Source organism: Haliotis cracherodii, unplaced genomic scaffold (assembly GCF_022045235.1).
Source record: "Haliotis cracherodii isolate W230 unplaced genomic scaffold, xgHalCrac1.p SCAF_11, whole genome shotgun sequence".
Lineage (NCBI taxonomy): Eukaryota > Metazoa > Mollusca > Gastropoda > Lepetellida > Haliotidae > Haliotis > Haliotis cracherodii.
The window spans coordinates 29517306-29537760 of NW_027266266.1; the positions used below are offsets into that span (position 1 = coordinate 29517306).

At 38.5% G+C, this 20455-nt stretch overlaps 1 protein-coding gene across 2 annotated transcripts in view; it reads left to right on the top strand.

Moving 5' to 3' along the window:
- The window catches only part of LOC139456409 (ataxin-2-like protein), a 157084-nt gene that overhangs the window by 43395 nt on the left and 93234 nt on the right, over positions 1-20455 (top strand). For both annotated transcript variants that reach the window (XM_071238111.1, XM_071238112.1), the window contains exons 7-8: positions 8569-8657; positions 17641-17841. In XM_071238111.1, the coding sequence (XP_071094212.1) occupies positions 8569-8657; positions 17641-17841 (290 nt within the window). The remainder of the gene's footprint in view (positions 1-8568; positions 8658-17640; positions 17842-20455) is intronic.

A 20455-nucleotide genomic window follows, 5' to 3' on the forward strand; every position in this document is an offset into this window, starting at 1 on the left:
GTCCCGTCTACATCTACAGCGGCGCTCTCTTTCGGGCTTGGAAACGCCATCTTCCTCTCAGCTCCCATCATCTCATTCGTCAGCGCTTCCTCCAGACGGTGATCTAAATCATCATGCTCTAAGCCGATCCATTAGTCGCTCAGCTATGTCCCGAGTGGGACACCCACCCCAGCTTGTCCCAAGTGCTAGATTGGATGGCTGACCGCCTGACTGCGGTAGCACTTTTCTCAGGTATGGGTGTTGATAACACCATTTGGTTAGATTCTATCTATCCTGACTGATCCTATTCTCATGGATATGGTGAAGGCGCTGGATACGCTACACTCATTTGACACTTTCTCCAGAAGGATGATACATGCCTTCAAGGACGAGGACCTTAACAGAATGTCTGGGTCGTCTAAGCCGATTACCATCAGGATTCCTGACACTTCCTTCATCGAGACAGATATTAGATGCTGGTTGAAATCTCTGTTGTCTTTGGCCTCACAAGTTCAACGTCAGTAGGGTGAATCATCTCCAGAAGGTAATGGATTATCAATGAGTGAGGCAGATTGATCTCATGCCTCAGGGCAGCGCTCGCTGAGATCACTGCCACCTGCCATCTGGGTGATTCACAATCTCGCCGTGTTCAAAGAGTGCTACACCTGGAGCAATCACCATACTTCCGTCTAACTACAGTGCCGTGCCAGTTATATTCGTACGATCCAAAATGGCCGCCGTTTGTTTACATACCGATACTTTTACAGAGCGTCATTTATTAATGAAAGAATTATCTACATACCTTAATACTTGGTAAGATGCCCTTTCATAGTCAGAACTTTAGATATCCGGCGTGGAATGGATTCATAAAGGCCACGAATAAAGTCTAGCTCAATGTCCTGCCAAGTGATATGGATCGCTTCAAACAGCTGATCTTGGTTAGTGATGTCGTTTACGGTGTCCTGTAGTTTTTTCTTTAGTTTTAGCCAAACATTTTCTATAACGTTTAAATCCGGTGATTGTGCTGGCCAATCCATCGTGTTTATGGCATTGTCGGCGATGAATTTTTTCACAATATTTGCCCTATGAACGGGCGCATTGTCGTCTTGAAATATATAGTTATTGTCTGGAAAATGTCTACAAATTACTGGCCACAAATTATTGTCCACAATTTCTATGTATTTCTGGGCATTGACGTTACCATTTACATGCACCAAAGTCCCCACACCATGATAACTGATACTCCCCCACACCATCAAACTCAACTTCCTGGTTCAAGGGGGACCCACGCACTCGGGTCGATCGGCTTCATTTTCCTTTCTCCAAATGTATACACGATTATTATTTCCAATAACCACCTGACTCTCATCAGTAAAGATTACATTTTTCCAAAAATCAATGACCGTTTTGTTTTCCTCATACTCCGACACCACAAGACACATTTTCTTCTGTTCACCCCCCTAACAAACATCTTTGTTTTTCGTGATGCGCCTGTAAAATCTTTCTCGGTGTAATTCCTTTTGAATTGTTCTTTTCGAGACAGATGGTCTCTCACCGATTTGAAATTACCAGTGATGTCCTTTAAAGGTCTCTGTCTATTATTTTTAACGAGTCTGAACCGCGTGGTGCGATCTCTGTCTGACAACTTTTTTTGTCTCGCTTGTCTCGGGATGTTTTCTACCAAACCCGTTCGCTGAACTTTAGCAAAAATACTACTCAAAGTAGACTTGGGAACCCCCAACAGGTCAGTAATCGCTTGATAACTTTTCCCCTCTTCTTTTAACTTTAACGCTATTCTTTTCACATCACCACTCAATTCCTTAGATTTTCTCCCCATGTTTGCACTGATTATCGTATGTTTTGATCAAAACAGCAGATGACGGTCACGTGATCAAAGTGACGTCATGTCAAATTTAACATGGTTCTGAGAATTATTGACGCTACGCAAAAAACATTTTTGTGCTCGTAAAATATTCGACGGTTATAAACCGTTATAGATCGTACGAATATAACTGGCACGGCAAAGTGTACCTCAGGACCAGAATCAATGCTTATGATTCCCTGATAATTCTTGACCTACAGGACACCAACTTGCGTGTGCCTATCCATCCCAGTGACTGGAAGTTCCTCAGGTTCTACTACCAATCGTGTCAACTACCAATGGCCCTTACTCCCATCTGGTATTTCAGTATCCTCGTGGTTATTTACCTGCCTCACCAAGCCAGTCGCGGCCTATCTGCACCCGAGTGACATCCTTTTCGAGTCACACATAGTTCGACTGTCTGCTGAACCATCCAGCCCTGGCGACTCTGATCCTACACAGGTGCCTGACACATCAACTGGGATGGATAGTGAGTGAGACAAAAGTCAGATTCAACAGTTCCTTGCACCTTACATTAGATGTAAGGACCCTTGCCTAGCTGTTGCTCTACTGCCTCAACTCCGGAGTCAAGTCAGTGGACGGTAGAGTCGATCGTCTAAGGAGGTGTCTCCTTAACCTGTTTGTAGACACTTCTCTACAGGGTTGGGATGCACATCTGGAGGACCAAACAACCTTAGGGCTGTGGTCTGGCGCACAGCGCACTTGGCACATCAACAACCTTGAGTTATCCTTTACGTTCCACCTGTTCATAGACCCAACAGCTGACTGATGTGATGGACCCGTGAAGATCTGGGGTAGAATAGGTCTTCAGCAAGTCATGCTTTCCGTAAAAGGTGACTCGTAACGGGCGACTAACAGAATCGGGCGGTCAGGCTGGCTGACTTGGTTGATGCATGTCATCGTATCTCAATTGCGTGGATCGATGCTCATGATGTCAATCAATGGATTGTCTTGTCCAGACTCGATTATTTACAGACCGCCGTCATATAGATGGAATATTGCTGAGTGCAGCATTAAACAGCAAACCAAAACAATATATACACATGCACAAAAGTTAAGCGCCACCATATTCATAGTCTCTTGATTTCACGTGTGGGAATCAGAAGTACGAAATATGATGATGTATGACTGAATTAGGCTTCCATAGTTTCATGAACCAAAATTTGTCCAGATACCAAAAGGAAAGTGTGCTTTACGTGTTGCTGCAGTTCCTCTACCCTATAAATAGTGAAATTCAAGTTTCAGACACGTGGTTGCATTTTGCTCCTGTGTGAGATTCGCCTTCCAATAGAGGTTGAAAATCAGCCATGGTGAGGAGAAAGTTAACGAACACTGAAAGATGGCAAGTGATAGGCATGAAAAATGCTGACATGTCATGCAGGGCCATTGCAAGACAAAAGGGTCGTCATCACAGTGTTATCACTCGTTTGATTGTCAAACATGGTCAAACCAATGATGTCAATGACAGGCATAGGTCTGGTAGGCCAAGAAAGACCTCTAACAGAGAGGATAGACGTCTGTTCAGGATAGTCAGACGAAATCCATTTGCCACTTCAACAGATTTAAAACTGCAGTGGATTACCCATCAGAGACTCTCGACGATGACTGTAAGACGTCGCCTCAGAGCGGCTGGTTTTAACGCCAGAAGACCAGTAAAACGTCCTCAACTGACTGAGAGGCACATGCGGAATTGTCTGAAATGGTCTCGGGCCCGTAGTTGATGGAACTTGGCCAACTGGAGAAGGATCCATTGGTCTGACGAGTGTCGAATGCTGCTACGAACTGTTGATGGTCGAATACTTGTTTGGAGGCAACGTAACACTCGTTTTGCACCAAGGAACATCCAGAAGACATTAGCATGATGCGGGGGGTCTGTCATGATATGGGGTTGTGTTTCCTTCGGCTGCAAACTTCCGCTGGTGACAATTCGTGGAAACCTGAATACCAAGATGCCATTCTTCGTCCAGTGGTAGTCCCTCATTTTGACAACCATCCTCTTCAGACAAGACATGTTCACATGGACGACAATGCTAGACCACACAGATCTCGGGCAGTTTGGCTTATTTGCGTCAAGAAGCTATTGCCACTCTTTCTTTGGCCAGCCTGTAGTCCGGATCTTAATCCGATTGAGCATCTCTGGGACATTCTTGGCCGGAAAATCAGACATCGTGATCCCCTAGTTCAAAATCTCGCTGGACTTGAAGCCGCACTTCATGAAGAATGGATCTGTTTGCCTCAGAGAAGCAGTCAACGATTTGTAATGAGTATGAGGCATAGGGTTGAAGCTGTGGTCAATGTCTGTGGATCATACACATGTTACTGACGTTTCTGTCTTGCAATAAACTCTGCACTTCCTAGTGGTGTCTATGTGACACCTGATATGGTCTGCTGATATCATAACAGTTACATGACAAAAAAAGTTTTTCAGTGTTTTCTAATCCTTAAATGTCTGGTCTTCAGTAAAATTCCTTTCTGCTCATATTCTTTTGGAACACAAGATAACCTTGCTTTAGGACAACTTTTACATCACATGAGGTTTACATATACGGCTTATAACAATCGTACATCTCGTTATAATAGTCATCATTAAGTGCCAAAAGTAACCGCTCACAAATATGGTGGGTGGCGCTTAACTTTTGTGCATGTTTATATATGAACAACCAAAATTTTAAATGTGCCCCATGGCGGGGGATAGTGATAGCACTGTTTTCTTGTTCGCCACTGTCTCAACAACAAACTTCCAGTACGTCAGTATGGTACCGGACCACTTTAATCAGTAGACATTTATCATGTATTTGCCTTTGTCTTCGACTCTTTCTCAGTTAATCATTTTAATGTGATTAGGTAATTATGTTTCATTAACTTTAGAAGGTCTTGACATTTATAAGGTACCCTCAAATATTATTGTCCAACAGTTACCAGATGTCAGAACCCGCCAGTGCCTCTTGTGTAATCTGTCAATGATGTAACAGAGGTTTTGTATTTGCAGGGATTATCATTGTTAATATATTTAAGAATAGGTCCTATTTTACATCTGGAGTATACTCACCCTCCTACCAGATTATCTGCATCTTTCGTGCTTAATTATACCCCCGTTTACGAAGTAAATCGGGGGTATATTGCGTTCCGTCCGTCCTTCCATCCGAGCATTTGTACGGCCCATAACTTTTTAATCATGCACCCTAGCTTCACCAAACTTGCTACAAACATTTACCACAATGAGTACTTGTGCCTTTTGCTAGTTTGAAGATTCTGAACTTTTTAATTTTTGCCGTTTCCATGGACTCATTAAGAAACTTAAACTTTTAGGGTGGGTGTTTTGTACGGCCTATATCTTTTTAACTAGCTTCCTAGCTTCACCAAACTTTCTACACACATTAACCACAATGAGTACTTGTGCCTTTTGCTAGTTTGAAGATTCAAGAATCAATTATCACTGGAACTCAATCTTAGTTTTTTAAACATTGAAGTTAAAATCAGTGAGAAATATGTAATATTTCATTAATTAGCCAACTATTTACTATTTGTTGTTGACTAGCGGGGATAACGGGGGTATGTGAGCTTTGCTCGCTTCTTTCTTGTTTGGAAAGAAGTGACATTTCTTCCTTGCAAAGGGAGCAAAATTCAGCAAGATGCTATTACCTGCACAACTAATTATTGATAGTTGACAGTGAAGATGACCTCTGTTGAAAATCTGCAGATTGTACAGTGTGATGATATGGATTTTTGGCTTTGATGTGATAGAGGTAGTTTTCTTTGTATTTTCAATAATGATAACTATTGTTTGATTTTACCTTACATCCAATGTCCATGTTGCGACAGGCTTATTCCCAAGACTTCATCCACTGTCATAATTTGTCACCATTGTTTTGCTATTTACCGGTAGTAATACTTCCCTCTTTCCATGGATATAAGATAGACTTAGCTTAAAACAGAGGTAGGTGTCGTTTCCGGAGCAGAACTTAAAAACTATTCAACCATTTTCCTCCTGACTTGGTACATGTATTTATCACGGGCTGAAGTGATGGGGTTTTTTTTAGTTTTTTTTTTATGATTATATTTCTTGTTTCCATGGCAACAAGTTTGACTTTCGCTCTATTGATAATGGTGTGTTTGTCCAGAACATATTACTATAGTATAACTACCGGTAATACATATTCTTTCATGACACTTTGCACACACAAAGACCAGGTTGTCAAATGGTGCCTTTTGCTATTTAGGGATTTTTAGAAATTTCTTTTTTTTCCTGTTAACGTTTGACTATATTGGTGTGTACCTGACATAGAAATGCAAAGTTCTGATTCCAAATTCCATGGTATTATTATACCCGTGGCATATAATGCATGGGGAGGGGGGGATATAGCTATGGGCATGTCCGTCTGTCTATCTGAATCATTTCCAGAGCAGAACTTGAAAACCGTTAAATATTTCTTCATCAAACTTTGCATTTATATCACTCAAGTGGTTAAGTTGTGCCTTTTGCTATTTTGCAATATTTCCAATTTTTTTATTTTCCAATTTTCATGAAAGCATGCTGGACATAGGCTAACTTTTTGAGTGATGTTTGTTTCTGAAAAACCAGGCGATGTTACGAGCATGTAGATGAAGTAATAAGCTTTCCAGCGATGTGTCATATGCCATTCTTCGACGAACGTGCTTTTCATACAAAGCCTCGAAAACGGGGCTATTTCTTCATGTTACTGAGCGGACAGCTGCTCTTATCGGGAAATGGGTGATGACAGAAACTATTTATAATTCTTTTTAAAATGATTTTCAATCACATAAACAATGAAAATAAAACAGAAATAGGTAAGTGGATTTTATGAAATCTTATATTTGCCGAAAATCGTCAAGTTTTCACTTCCTTGGTTCTTAATCTGGATGTTAACAACGTGTTAGCTTACATTTTTTATTTACAACAAACTTAAATAAGTTGTGAATGCATTATTTTAAATAATGTGAAAAACTTAACTTTCATATTTATGAACCATAGGATCAGACCTTTCAAATGGTGTATAACATGTAGTAGCAAATATACTTTAGAAGCAGATATTTTCTTTGATAAATAGTAAACACTTCTGGTTGACTGGTGTTGAAAGAGTTAAGGAGTTTAAGAAATGTTTATTTTAGAATTTCTATTGCAGCTATTTTGACATGGGTAAAGAGAAATGTTGGGTCAGTTACCTGGTTAGGGACCATAGCGTGTTAAAATGGGCGGGGGATATAGATGACTTTGTTGAATATATGCTTGTTTAGTTATTGTTTCTTGTAATTTGTCATTTGTTTGCACAAAAACCCCACAAAAACACACTTGTTTTACTTTCCATTTCATGTGGATGTGACCATGGTGGATCTTTTGTGGGTAAACTATGTATGCTTCTTCAACATTCAACCCGTGATTCATTTACTTGTTACTTTACAGACAGCTGCCAGGGGGATCTGTCATCTTTCTGATGACTCTTGTTTTGATAGCTCAATAACTACTCTTTCATATGGACTGGAAAATTAGAGAGAAATTCTCTCTTAACGCACAGAATGTACCTGTACCGCAGTATATTGTATTGGCAAGTTTGCATTGCAGTTTACTGCTAAAAATCTTTTCCCAAATCAGAAATGTTATTACACCAGAAGTACTTAACTTTGTTGTTAAGATATTTAGAAACACAGGTCTTTCTTCTGGCTTTATCTTGTACTGTGTTGTACATGTGTGAGGTCAACAGTGACCTGTAAAGTTAAAATGGTTCATGAGTTTTGAGAAAAAGTGGGGATGACTCTGCTACTGGTTTTTTTCCCCCTGTGATGCAAACACATTTCTAGTCTTCAGTATATATGCAGAAAGTAATTGAATCTCTATGCTGGGAGCAACTTGTGTTGATGTTTTATACTGTTGACTACATATCCAGGTGAGCTACAGTACTGTGTCACTAACAATAATTTCAGTTTTGACCTTGTGTGACCATATCCTTAAATTCACTCAAAAGGCATTTTTGGCTCTGTAAATGTCTTCTTGCTTGAACATACTGAAGTCACCAAGCTGAGGGAGCTGAAGTTTCTCAAGGAATCTATTTCTCCTGATAATGATGATTTTGTATTTTGTTGAAAACATTCTATTTTAGTGTGAGTTTTTCGGTCTTAGTACTGTAAATCTTAATACTAAATGCTGACCCCTAGCCAAAAATGTGACTCAAAATCAGTACGACTCTTCCTGATGCCAATTTGACATGAGTGGGTAGAACTCTTGACCCCAGCAGTGATAACTCACCGGATGCTTATTGTGTGATTCCTGTTCTTTGAATACTTGTTTCAACTGCTGCTCAATAAACCGTGTTTATGTTTATCTTCAAGTTGGTATTTCCACTATCCAAAGTGTGCAGTGAGGCCATCTTATTGTTCATAGACATTTTAGAGACATAAATGCGAACTTTCATAAATGCGAACAAAGACCACTCTCATTTTTCACATTTAATTCACACTTGCGTTAATTTCAAGATTTACAGTATTTAAGCAGTAAAAAGTTTAATATCAGTAGTACAATACATACAGCAACTTTTGTGAAGTGTCTATCTTTGCTGAAATTTTAAACTGTTGACTAAAGTTATCTAGTCTATAAGTTAGGTAAAGGAACAATTGTGCAATTTCTTTCAGATTTGAAATCGCTTTGTATAGTTTGTCATGATTATTAAACATATTTTTCTCTTTTCTTGTAGAATGGCTGGGATCCAAATGATATGTTTAAGACAAATGCTGAACAATTTTCAGTAAAATCTACATATGATGAAAATCTTCCTCAATATACGTAAGTTATTTATCTATAATACTTATGTGTTCATTTGTTGATTGTTCATGTTTTTTCTTAAACTAGTTATTGACAGAAGAGCTTATACAATATGCCAGTCACTGAATATAGACGATTGCCTCGTCTGTGAATCCATCCAACCATCTGTCCCTTTTCATTTCTTGAAAAGTGTTCAATAGTTTTAAACAAAAATTGGCAGATATATCAAATAGATCCTGAAGTGGTGCCTTGTGCTATTTGCAGATTTTTGCATTTGGATTTTGGATTGGGGGGATTTCGTTTCTGGAGCACAACTTGAAAACCATTCAATATCTTTCAACATTACTTGGCAGATATATGTTCAATAAATTTTGCAACTTCAATATAAGACCAAGTCGCAGAATATCTTTGAACTTTTATTTTTCAATATAATCTCCATTCACCTCAATACACCTCTTCCATTTGTCCCTCAAGCTTTTAATACCACTTTCGTAGAAATCTGCAGATTGGCCCTCTAACCACGCCTCTGTGGTAGCCTTTATGTCATCGTCATCCTGGAAGCACTCTTCCACGTAGGGCAGATTTCATTTGCCGGAACAGGAAATAGTCGCTGGGGGCTAAGTCTGGGCTGTATTATAGGTGATTTAACTGATTTATAGGTGATTTAACTGATTTATGTCATTCACATATGGTGGCCTGTGCAATTCTCGACTTGTTAACCGGAGCTTTGTCATGCAAAAGTAAAATACCATGTGTTAACATCCCACTGCGTTTCTTGCGAATAGATTTTTCACAATTCTTTCATTACATCAGCATAATACTGTCCATTGATTGTAGTTTTTGGTGTTAGTAAACAATAAGTAATATGCCTCTTGCATCTCAAAATATGGTGGCCATTACCTTGCCAGCCGATGGTTGAGTGCGAAACTTCCTCGGAGACAGAGAATTGGGGTGCATCCATTGCATGGATTCCAATTTAGTTTCTGGGTCCCACTGGTGGATCCATGTTTCATCACCTATCACTAGACGAGAAAGAAATCCAGCTTCATCAGCAGTATATAGATCCAGGAGGTCTCGACAACTTTCAGTTCTCTGATGGCGATCTTGAGCTCTGAGGTTTCTAGGTACCCCTTCTTGCAGATACATTGGACATACCAAGATGCTCATGAATGATGGTTACAACAGTTCCAACGGATATTTGGAATTCCCTAGAAAGTTCTAATACTTTCACTCATCGGTCAGACAAAATTCTTCTTTCTATAGCAGCAATGGTTTCGGGTTGGGTGGCATCTGAAGGCCTGCCTGACCCTGGGTCATCATCTATGGACTCCCTACCCCTTTTAAACTGTAGAGACCAAGGGCAAACTGTGGAATAGTCAGGAGCATCCTTACCCATCACTTTACACATGCGATCATGGATTTCTTTTGCTCTGTCTTCCTTGGTAAGGAACTTTATTACAGCGCATTGTTCATGTTTGAGAGAATCCACGATTGTGATCACCCTTAGGTGAATGAAACCATCACATCTAACTTATTGTTGTGTCAGGAACATGTTATGACATGTGTCAACCTGATGTTACTACTAGTGTCACACCTGCCACAAGTTGTGTCATTGTTTGTGTAAATACAAATGCCCGAATTGCAAAACTTATTGAACGCCCCTCGTATATGAAACGGATCCTGAAGTGGTGCCTTATGCTTTTTACCGTATATCGCTGTGTGTAAATCAAGTTTTTCGTACCTAGAATTAGGGTTGTTTCAAGGGGAATCATCTTATGTAGAGGGTTGAAGAGTTTTTATGTTTTTTCTCACAACACAAAGACATTACTGTGGGCACTTAACACCGGAAATACCATGTCAACAGAAAGTACACTAATTGATCATATAATTACACTGTCTGGTTATAAAAAGTGTTCATTGTATACATTGACTTCTGTTTGTCATCTATTTTGTTAATTTTATTCAAAATTTCATTCAGTATTGTTTACTTTCATATTGGCGAAATGGTGTGTGTAGTGATCAGTAGTTCGCACAACTCACTGTTATTTCCAGCAACCACGGTCAGATTACCACGATTAATGCCTTGAAATGAACTTTAGTGGATACAGAATGGATATATATGTATCATAAATGCCATACATTGACTCGCTGAAAGTCATATTTGTTGTTGTTTTTTATTTTTTGTTAACATCAAGTTTTCGCTATCGCGAGCACAGGAGCATGGACTTCGATTGGTCAAATTGTTCCATATGAAAATATATCTGTCAATAGCTGTTCCAAAGTGCTACGCTTGTGGTTATTAATTCATTTCGATTTTGACGACTTGTACACGGGGGTCGCCTTATAGTTGGGGTCACTTTATAGACGGGGTCACTTTATAGACGGGGTCACTTTATAGACGGTGATATACAGTTATATTCTTTGCAGTTTTATTTCTCTCTGATTCCATGAAAATGATCGGACTTTTTCTTGAGATGGCGGTGGATGTCATTTTCAGAGTAGAGCTCGAAAATCATGAAATATTCTTTGACAAAACATGCCAGGTTTGTCAATCATGGCACCTTTATTTGGAATTTTTTAGTAATATTTACCTCTTTTTCCACAAATTGGACTGAAATGGTCTTGGTGTTTTTGTGAGAGCAGAACTTGAAAGCCCTTAAGTATCTTTATCAAGACTTTGAAAATGTGCTTCAAATAAAATACAGATTCTTTCATCAGGTTGTGTGATTTTCTTTTTTCATATTGACAGTTGTCACAAAGTATTATCGTAGGATAAACATCAGAAAATGGTTCCCATGGCTAGTTTTAAATATTTGTTTGAAAATGTGTTTCAAGGAAAATAAAGATTCTTTCATGCTATGGGGTAAACATCGAGTGGGAAGTATTGTCTACATATCTACTACTTTTCACATATTTACAAATGTCAAATAAACTCTTCTAACACCAATTCAACATACCATGGTATATGTATATAAGCCCATTCTCTATGTAGGGAATGAACTAGTCAAACTATAAATGTTTTGAATAATATAGTAGGCCACAAATTAAAGATGACTGCCAATTTTGAGACTTTTTTTCCCATTAAACTTTGACTTCTTTCCTAATAAATCTACAATGGTGATATTGTTGTCTATGCAATTTTATTTATAGGCAAGTAAGTACGAATATTTATGAAAAACATGATTGGATTATCTTTCATAGAATTTCATACAAATGCAGAACTTGCAGGAAGTAATGACACAAATTTGTGCAGGGTAGATAAATTTGGAAATAGCAATTGTGGCCTGAAGGACAGTCCAAAAACAATTTTTTCTAGACAGTGATTTTTAAGGGTGAAACGATACACCGATATTCCGATGCATCGCGATACTTGACCCACGATACGATATACGATAAACGTGGGCCCATTTATCGATACGCCACGATACGGAACGCAAATCTCATTTTGTTATTAAAACGTGTTCATTATATATCTGGAGTTGTGTTTGTAATATATTTTATTAATCTTATTCAAAATTTCATTTAATATTGTTTTCATTAAGTTATGTGAAATTGTGTGTGAAGAGATACTGCAACCACGGTCAGATTACCTCTTTTGACGCATTGAAACGAACTTTTGTTGCTAGAGAATGGATACATATATTAAAAATGCCATACTTTGACTCGTTAAAAGTCATATGTGTGGCAATTTGACGAATACATGTATATGTCAACATAACGTTTTCGCAATCGAAATACCTGTAGCACGGGAAGTCCCTAGGGTGACTGATCAAATTGTTCCATACGTAAAAATATCCTGCAACAGCAATCACCAGTACCAAAATGCTACACTTGTGGTTCTTATAATTTGAAATATATATATAGTAAAAGCTGCAACTAAGGTAACACGATATTAGAATATATTATTCCTGATAAAACAATAATTTCAGATACAATTTCTTCGACCATTGCATCAAAATTCTTTGAAGTTGTAGTACCGGTGGAATACATTAATTATTTTCTGGTGTTTGAACTTTGAATTGTTTTTAAGGAAAGTTAGAGAAAGTTCCAACTTCAGTAGTCTTGTTATTATAAAATAATTTTGACTGTTCCAACATCATGAAAGGTTCAATCTTGACATGCTTTTAAGTCTTGTTTTATTTATCATTGCGTATCGAGATACGTATCGTATCGTGACCAGAATATCGAGATGCGTATCGTATCGTGACCTTCCTGTATCGTTGCAGCCCTAGTGATTTTGTATAATATGCAAATGTTTTTTAACTGTTATTTACTGTTAGCTCAAATGCAAATTACTTCATGGAAGATGTAAGCCCATTTGCTGGAACGTTTCATTTTCTTTGATCTTGTATGAGCACTTACGCTCATACCCTTGTGGTAGTAAGATGTGTTAGTCAATTCGAGCCAACATTTTTATTCATTGAAACAGTTATTTGATTTAGGCAGTCATAGTGTTATTTGTTGTGTGTCTCTCAAGGTCATATGTGAGATGTGGATAAGACAATGGCATAGCAGTTGTGCATTTTGTGCCAAAAACAAACTGAAGAATGGCTTTTTGTCCTCTTGTGCAACCAGTCACAAACCGAGGAAAGGCAGCTTACTCAGCAAACATGCATGTCAGTTCAGAATTGGTGCCTCTCCACCCAGAATTTCCTAATGAAGAATCCATGCAGATGAATCATGCTGATACATGACATTGGAGTCACACTGGGGAAAGACAGCAAAGTGTTGCTCCTTGCAGATGGCTTTTTACTTGCTATATGAGCCTACTACCACCAGAATTGCTATATAGGATTATCCCGACATTACACCAAAAAAGGAGTTGCTTCAATTCATAAAGGAAGAAGTCACTGGAGGTCATAGAATTTTTGCTTTGCAAGATCTACCAGATATGATGACTAAAAGATTAGGACAACATGGAATCCAGAAGACGGGGTGAACCTAGCATGTTGAAAGGAAACAGTTCTCGAACACTTCACTAAGTTGACTGCAGAGAAAGGTATTCGACCCAGAGTTTTCATTGTGTTTTCCAAGACGGACAGAAAGATGATATCAGAGTCAACTTAAATGCAAGATGAGGAAATACATTACAGTAAACTACGGTTATAACGAACACGCTTATAACGAACTGAAGGATATAACGAACTTACTTTTTTGGTCCCGACTATTTGCTGTAGTCATGCTGTATATATGATTATAACGAACTACGGTTATAACAAACTAAAATTAGTAGTCCCTTTGAGTTCGTTATAACCGTACTTTACTGTACTTATGACGGCATCAATTCTCTGTAAATCTGTTCTTGATCATGACACTCCATTAAAGTTTGGTTCCTTTCCCAACATCTGTTCCTCCCCATATGAAGTATTTATTTTGTCAACAAAAATTACCGGGAGATCCTCAATGTGGGTCTGTGGCCATGCTAAATATAAGTTCTCTGTCTTAGAAATTGAATTGTGAGCCTCCACTGGCAGTGTTCCTTGCCCTCAAACTGCATTCTTGAATAAGATGTAGGTAGACCTCCTTCACAAATATGTTTTAAGCATATCATACACCAAAGTCCTCACAACTGAAATTAGTTTCGCACAGGCAATTGCAAATCAAACAATGAACTACACTGATATAGTCTGTCCTACAAATTTGCAAAAGCTCATTTTCTAAGCCGCAGCCCTGGATAACTTGGATCATAATCCTCCATCATTCTCTGCAAGCTCATCCTTCTATGGAAGTGGGATTTCAATTTTTCATTTTCCTTCACAGAAACAGAAGCAGGCAACAGTAAATCCGTCCTGCCTCATTCTTATGCATTTGTATCATCTGTGGTCCGTAATCTTGTCAGCCAAGCTCCTGTAAAGTGCATCCAGTGGCAATGAGTATATTTTCTTAGAAGAAAGAGCATAAACAGGAGTGGAAGACTGCAGAAAATGATGCTCTGTTCATGGACTCTGGTACAGAAAGTGGGACTCCAGTGATGTGTTTTTTCTTCTAGCTGCTCGATCAGATTCTGTTGGACAACCAGATAAAAGCATTGAAGCTGTTCTGCAACTTTTTCATCAAAAAGCGGCCACTCAAGAAATGATTTGACATGGTATGGAACTGGTGAGAAAAACTACAGCGCACCTCTACCCAACCCAAGCAGCATCTACAGCTTTTCTGAAATATCGCAATGAGAACAAGTTACTGTCGAAGTACTCAAGTGAGCCTATAGGAACAGTGGAACTGAGATGGCTCTTGAGGATTGGGTAAATCTAGCTTCTCAAGAAAACCCAACATTCAAATTCTGGCTGCTAGTACCCAAGTACCAACAGATCATATTCAATATAAACGGAAGTTCTAGCTCATGGTCAATACCCTTGTGCCTGTATTTTGCTTTCGATCATCAGAATTATGCAAGGTGGCTTCCAATTCTTATTAGAGACCTAGAAAATCTCCCAGAAGGCATTGGGGAAGAGTTTGACACGAAACACTGGACAATAACTCAAAGCAATCAACGTTTTCCATCCTTACTAATTGATCAAGGACATGCACAGGCCAACAAAAGAGTGAAAGAAGCTGGTGGCATGATTGGTCTCACAGAGAACGCTGCATTGCTAGAAAGCTGGATTGTGACTGGCCGGAAATTTGCTGTGTCATTAAGGAATTCACATATGTAAGCGACAATAATGATGATAAAGAGCTATCTCATCATGAGTAAGGAGTTTCGACACAGCACTGATTTCAATGCCGTGTCAAAGACCTTTTAAAGGCAGAATTGAGCAAGGGGAATCCCTTTGGGGATGTCCTTGAAGGTTACATTAGACACAAGGTATGTGAATCTGCTGCAGTATCTGTTCTTGGAGTTGTTTCTGTTCTTCGGGACGAGCAGTACAATAACTTCAGAAGGACAGTTCTTGAATCAAATCAAACACTTCCAACAGCATCGATCAAGCAACACAACTTGATGTTGTTCCATGAAAAAAAAAATGATGAAGAAGACAGCTATAAAGCTTGGAGTGCAGTATTTCAAACATAATGCAGAGCTCTATGGGCAAGCTTTTATTGGGCTAGACAGTTGTGGAGGGGATTTGGAGGAGTCTTTTAGCCACGAATCGTCGCCATGCATACCTGCCCTGCCAAAGTCAGATTTGTTTGTGTACATCATGGAAGCCACAAATACGAGTAGCTCCGCTTCTGTTGACGAGGAGCTAGTTGCACCAGACTTTATTGTTGTTGATGGTGGTGCACTGATAAACAAAACCTTTGATTCCTATTTTGACAAGGCATTCTGCCTTAGAGTTTGCCATAACATGAAACAATCAACAAGATTAGACATTGTCTTGGACCAGTATGATGCGCTGTCAATCAAAGGAGGCAGCGGACTCACATGTTCTTTCAGTACATCTTCTCTTCGCCTTCCAAGCACTTTCACTTGGGATGATTCATACTGGAGACACAGATAGTGTAGAAATTCTTCTGAGTTTCTTTTTTTTATTTTTTTTATTGTCATCGCACTCAGTAATATTAGCGGTTTTCTTCTGAGTAATTTCCATCACATCAGTGATCTCCTTGAACACCATTGCTACAAACCTATCCACAGTAATGTACAAAGCCATGGTCCTCTTTCATGCATTCAAAGGATCCGGCAGCACTTCTTTCAAGTTTAAGTGGAAGCGATTCTGCTGCAGGTTCATGCACAAAGTACCATCCTTCATGGAAGAATCTGCATCGGTTGTCCAAGCTCAATTCCAAACATCGTCAGGAGGAAAATGATGTTGAACTCTTCCCAATGATGGTGATCATGGATGGGAAGAAGAAGGCGACAAGCTGCTTCCCATTTTGGCCACGTGTGCCCTTGGAAAGGATGTACTCCATCAGCATGTGAAGTGCACTTTCACAAGTACCTAATCTCTATGCAAGTGCAAGAGGGCAAAGTTAGAATGTACACGTCAGAGCCAGAACAATTTCCATAATTTTGATATTGTCTATTTGTTAGACTCTCTTAGCTTATTGGACCGATGATACCAGGTTTTTGTGTGTGGATATTTGCCAATATTTCCAGCCGTCCGTCCGTCCATCCATCACATTTCGTTTCCAGAGCAGATCTTGAAAACCGTACCATATTTCTTCACCAAACTTGGCACATAGATAGATCTTGTGGTGAACTGGTGCGGTTTGATAGTTTGGGATTTTTAAATTTTTTTTTTTGAATTTCCATGGCAACGACTTTGATTTAGACTCAAAATGGCGGTAGTCCTCGTTTCTGGATCAGATCTTGAAAACCGTACCATATTTCTTCATCAAACTTGGCACATAGATAGATCTAGTGGTGAACTGGTGCCTTTTGATAGTTTGTGATTTTGAAAAAAAAAAAAATTTTGAGTTTCCATGGCAACGGCTTTGATTTAGACTGAAAATGGCGTTGGTCCTCGTTTCCGGAGCAGATCTTGAAAACCGTACCATATTTCTTCACCAAACTTGGCACATAGATAGGTCCAGTGGTGAACTGGTGCCTTTTGATAGTTTGGGATTTAAATTTTTGTTATTTTTCGAGTTTCCATTGCAACGGCTTTGATTTAGACTGAAAATGATAAGATGATTGGCTTAGTAAAAGTACAAATCAGTATGTCCACCCACTATCCAGAAAGATATGTACTTTAGGCCAATGGCCTTTCATTAATTCTGAAATAAAGATTGAATCAGCCTGAAACTAAAAATGCTGTGAAATGTGTGATAACGGCCCCTTTTTCACGATAACACATCTGTTGGTTAACTTTGCCTTCATGGATTGAGAAATGAGGAAACTTTTTGTCAAAATTAAAAGTCAATACTGACTGCAGCATTTCTTGCTTTTGACAGTGTTGTCCTATTAATAGCAAATACATCTAACTCTGAAATTCATGAAGATCATTGTAGCTGTAGGGCCCTAGTTAAATATGTTTTTTTAGCAAATCCTCCTTTCTGAAGGAGGTATGATGATTAATATAAATGAATATCATACTTATGTTGATGTCTTGTGTTTCTGAAGAACCCAACTAGAAAAAAAGGATACCAAAGAATATAAGCAACGTGAAGAAGAGGCAGCTAGGATAGCCAAAGAAATTGAAAGAAGTGAAGAGTACAAGGCCAGGATAGATCTGGAAAATGGAGATGGAGAAGAAGAAGCAAAGTTTAGTGCTGTTTTGCGACCTTCAGAGATGAGAGCACAGGCAGGAAATGGTTCTGGAAAGTAAGTATGCAGCTGTTGGTGCTGAGTGTGGCCCCATTCTCATTAATCCATTTGATTGTATTGTTATCAGTAAAAAAAATCCCCCACTTTGATTCTTTTGGCTCACAGCTTATGCTTTTGTCTCCATTATAAGTAATGTTAGATCAGAATGTTGTCTCCTTAAACCATCTTCTGAATAATATTTTTCATAATCAACGAATCACTTGGTCCAACAGGGTTCCCCCTAGACTCCAATATCTGAGAGTCACCTTGACTCAGCCTATGAATTTTTGGGAGTCAAAAATATTTTTTTAGAGAGTCAAATGTTTTCTTGTATGATTTATTAGCAACAACAAACACGCCCAAAGCTTTACATTTCTTATATACCATATTTATTCGTGTATAATACGCACCCCTAATTATGGGCAATTAAATCCTGAAAAAAATAACTCTCATGTATAATACGCACAGACTTTTCTTCAGTCTCATTTCAGGCTGTCATGATCCATCATCAGAATAGCATAACAAATCCGAATTGAATTACCGTATTCGACGTAATAAGCGCCCCGCTCTAATAAGCGCCCACGGCGATATTTGCTAATATATTGGCTAGTGAACAATCCCAATTAGCACCCCTTCCGATTGATCAATGTACATGACTTATTTATTCGTGTATAATACGCACTCATGTGTTATTTGTCTCTTTATTATGGCCTATTAAATCCTGGAAAAATATATCTGTCGTATATAAACATTTCAGGCTGTCAGCACAAACCACGAAATTTACGGTCTTTCAACTCTGTTTCTTAAAACCAAAATAATATTCAAATAAGAGCCCCATATTCCTAATTTTGAGAGCGCCCTGGGCGCTTATTACGTCAAAAACGGTATGCAAGTTAATCCTGTTGTTACACTATCTGGTATTATAAAAATGTGTTCTCTGTATATCAGACCTTATGTTTGTCATCTATTTCATTAATTTTATTTAAAATTTCGTTCAATAATGTTTACCTAAATTTCGTCAAAAACATGTGTCCCTCCGATACTTACAACTTCCGTTTACCCCGTTCCATAGGCTCCGCTTAACCACATACTGTGACCGTGCCAAATCACATTATTCACCGCAACAATGATAATATTCTACACATCTCGATAAACATAATGTCATGGTTAACTTTTAGTGAGAATATATGCCGAAACGTGTAAAACCTTGTCCATTTGCAGAGTTTTCCTTTGTTTACATCACATGCTGTCATCGAAGCCACACGGAGTGTGAGAGTTACGTTCACTTATATATATTTTGTCATGTACCTCACAGTCGCACAGTTTTAGTAGCATATCTATATAATTATGCAAAACAATATGTAAACCCCCCGGCTGTTCTGATTTTAGCGTTTGTTTTAAAACGAGAGAAAAGTCTGGTCATGTGACAGGCTATGCAAATTAGCCCATGGCAGTGGTGTTATGTGAAGTTATGTTACTTCTAAAAACGAGGTTAATTAAAAACTAGACGTAAATTTTAAGATGTTTGCATATATTGTCTTCAGAAAATGTCTATAAATTAAGTTCAGGTGAGTAGTTGTAATATTTTTATTCCAAAGCTGGTAAACAACAACATAGATATTTTGAAATTGCGTCAGTCATGACGCAGTCATTTATTTCTGGAGTCATATACGCAAGAATTCTGCGTCAGGGGAAACCCTGGTCCAACACAAATTGAAGATTGTTCCTAAATTTCTGTTTTATTAACTCTTTCAAACCGTAGGCCAGTTTTCCAGCCAAGAAGCATCGAGTCCCCGGACACCGTTGGCCGGTTAACCGGCCAAGCCATAGTCACGTCAAAACAGTATATATTTTTATGGACCTACCTATCATGTCATTCATTTATTAAATCTATCACATTTCACAATGTCTGAAATACGCATTCCATTTCAATATATCATTTTTTATCGATAAATTAACAAATTATTCACTGTATCCCACAATGTTATTGAAAATAAAATTCTCCGACACACATTTCGACAACGGGTCCACATTGAACATATCAAAGAGAAAAATAAAGACCTTTTAAACAAATCTTTAAATATATCATACAAAGTAATAAATAAAATCAACAAAAATATATCTAAAAGTAATCAAACATCTAAGTTATTATTTCCATCTCTTTGTGTGATCGCGTGTAATGTAAGTCAAATGACATCTCAGCTTTCGTCGCCTTGAATTCTCGGCTTGGACACGATGTTTAATGCAAAAATATATGTATGAACTATCTTTGTCACACTCGTAACCTAGCACGATACATTCACGAAGTTCCATATTTTTAACATACAGTCGTGCCCCGCTTATACGGACTTCAGATATCCGGAAACCTCAGTTCCCGGACGATTTTCATTCATAACGAAATAATTACTATATAAATTTACCCGTATATCCGGAAATTCAGTTTCCGGAACCGGACGGTCATTTTCATACACAAAACACTGAAATGCACTCAAAATTGTCTCACTTATCCGGACAGTACACTTCCGCTGGTGGTAATATCTTTGATTCGTGAGAAGTCAATTAACCAGTGACACTGAGTTACGTTTGAGACGAGCTTGTTTATTGTACATGTACATGGTGAACTTCATTACGT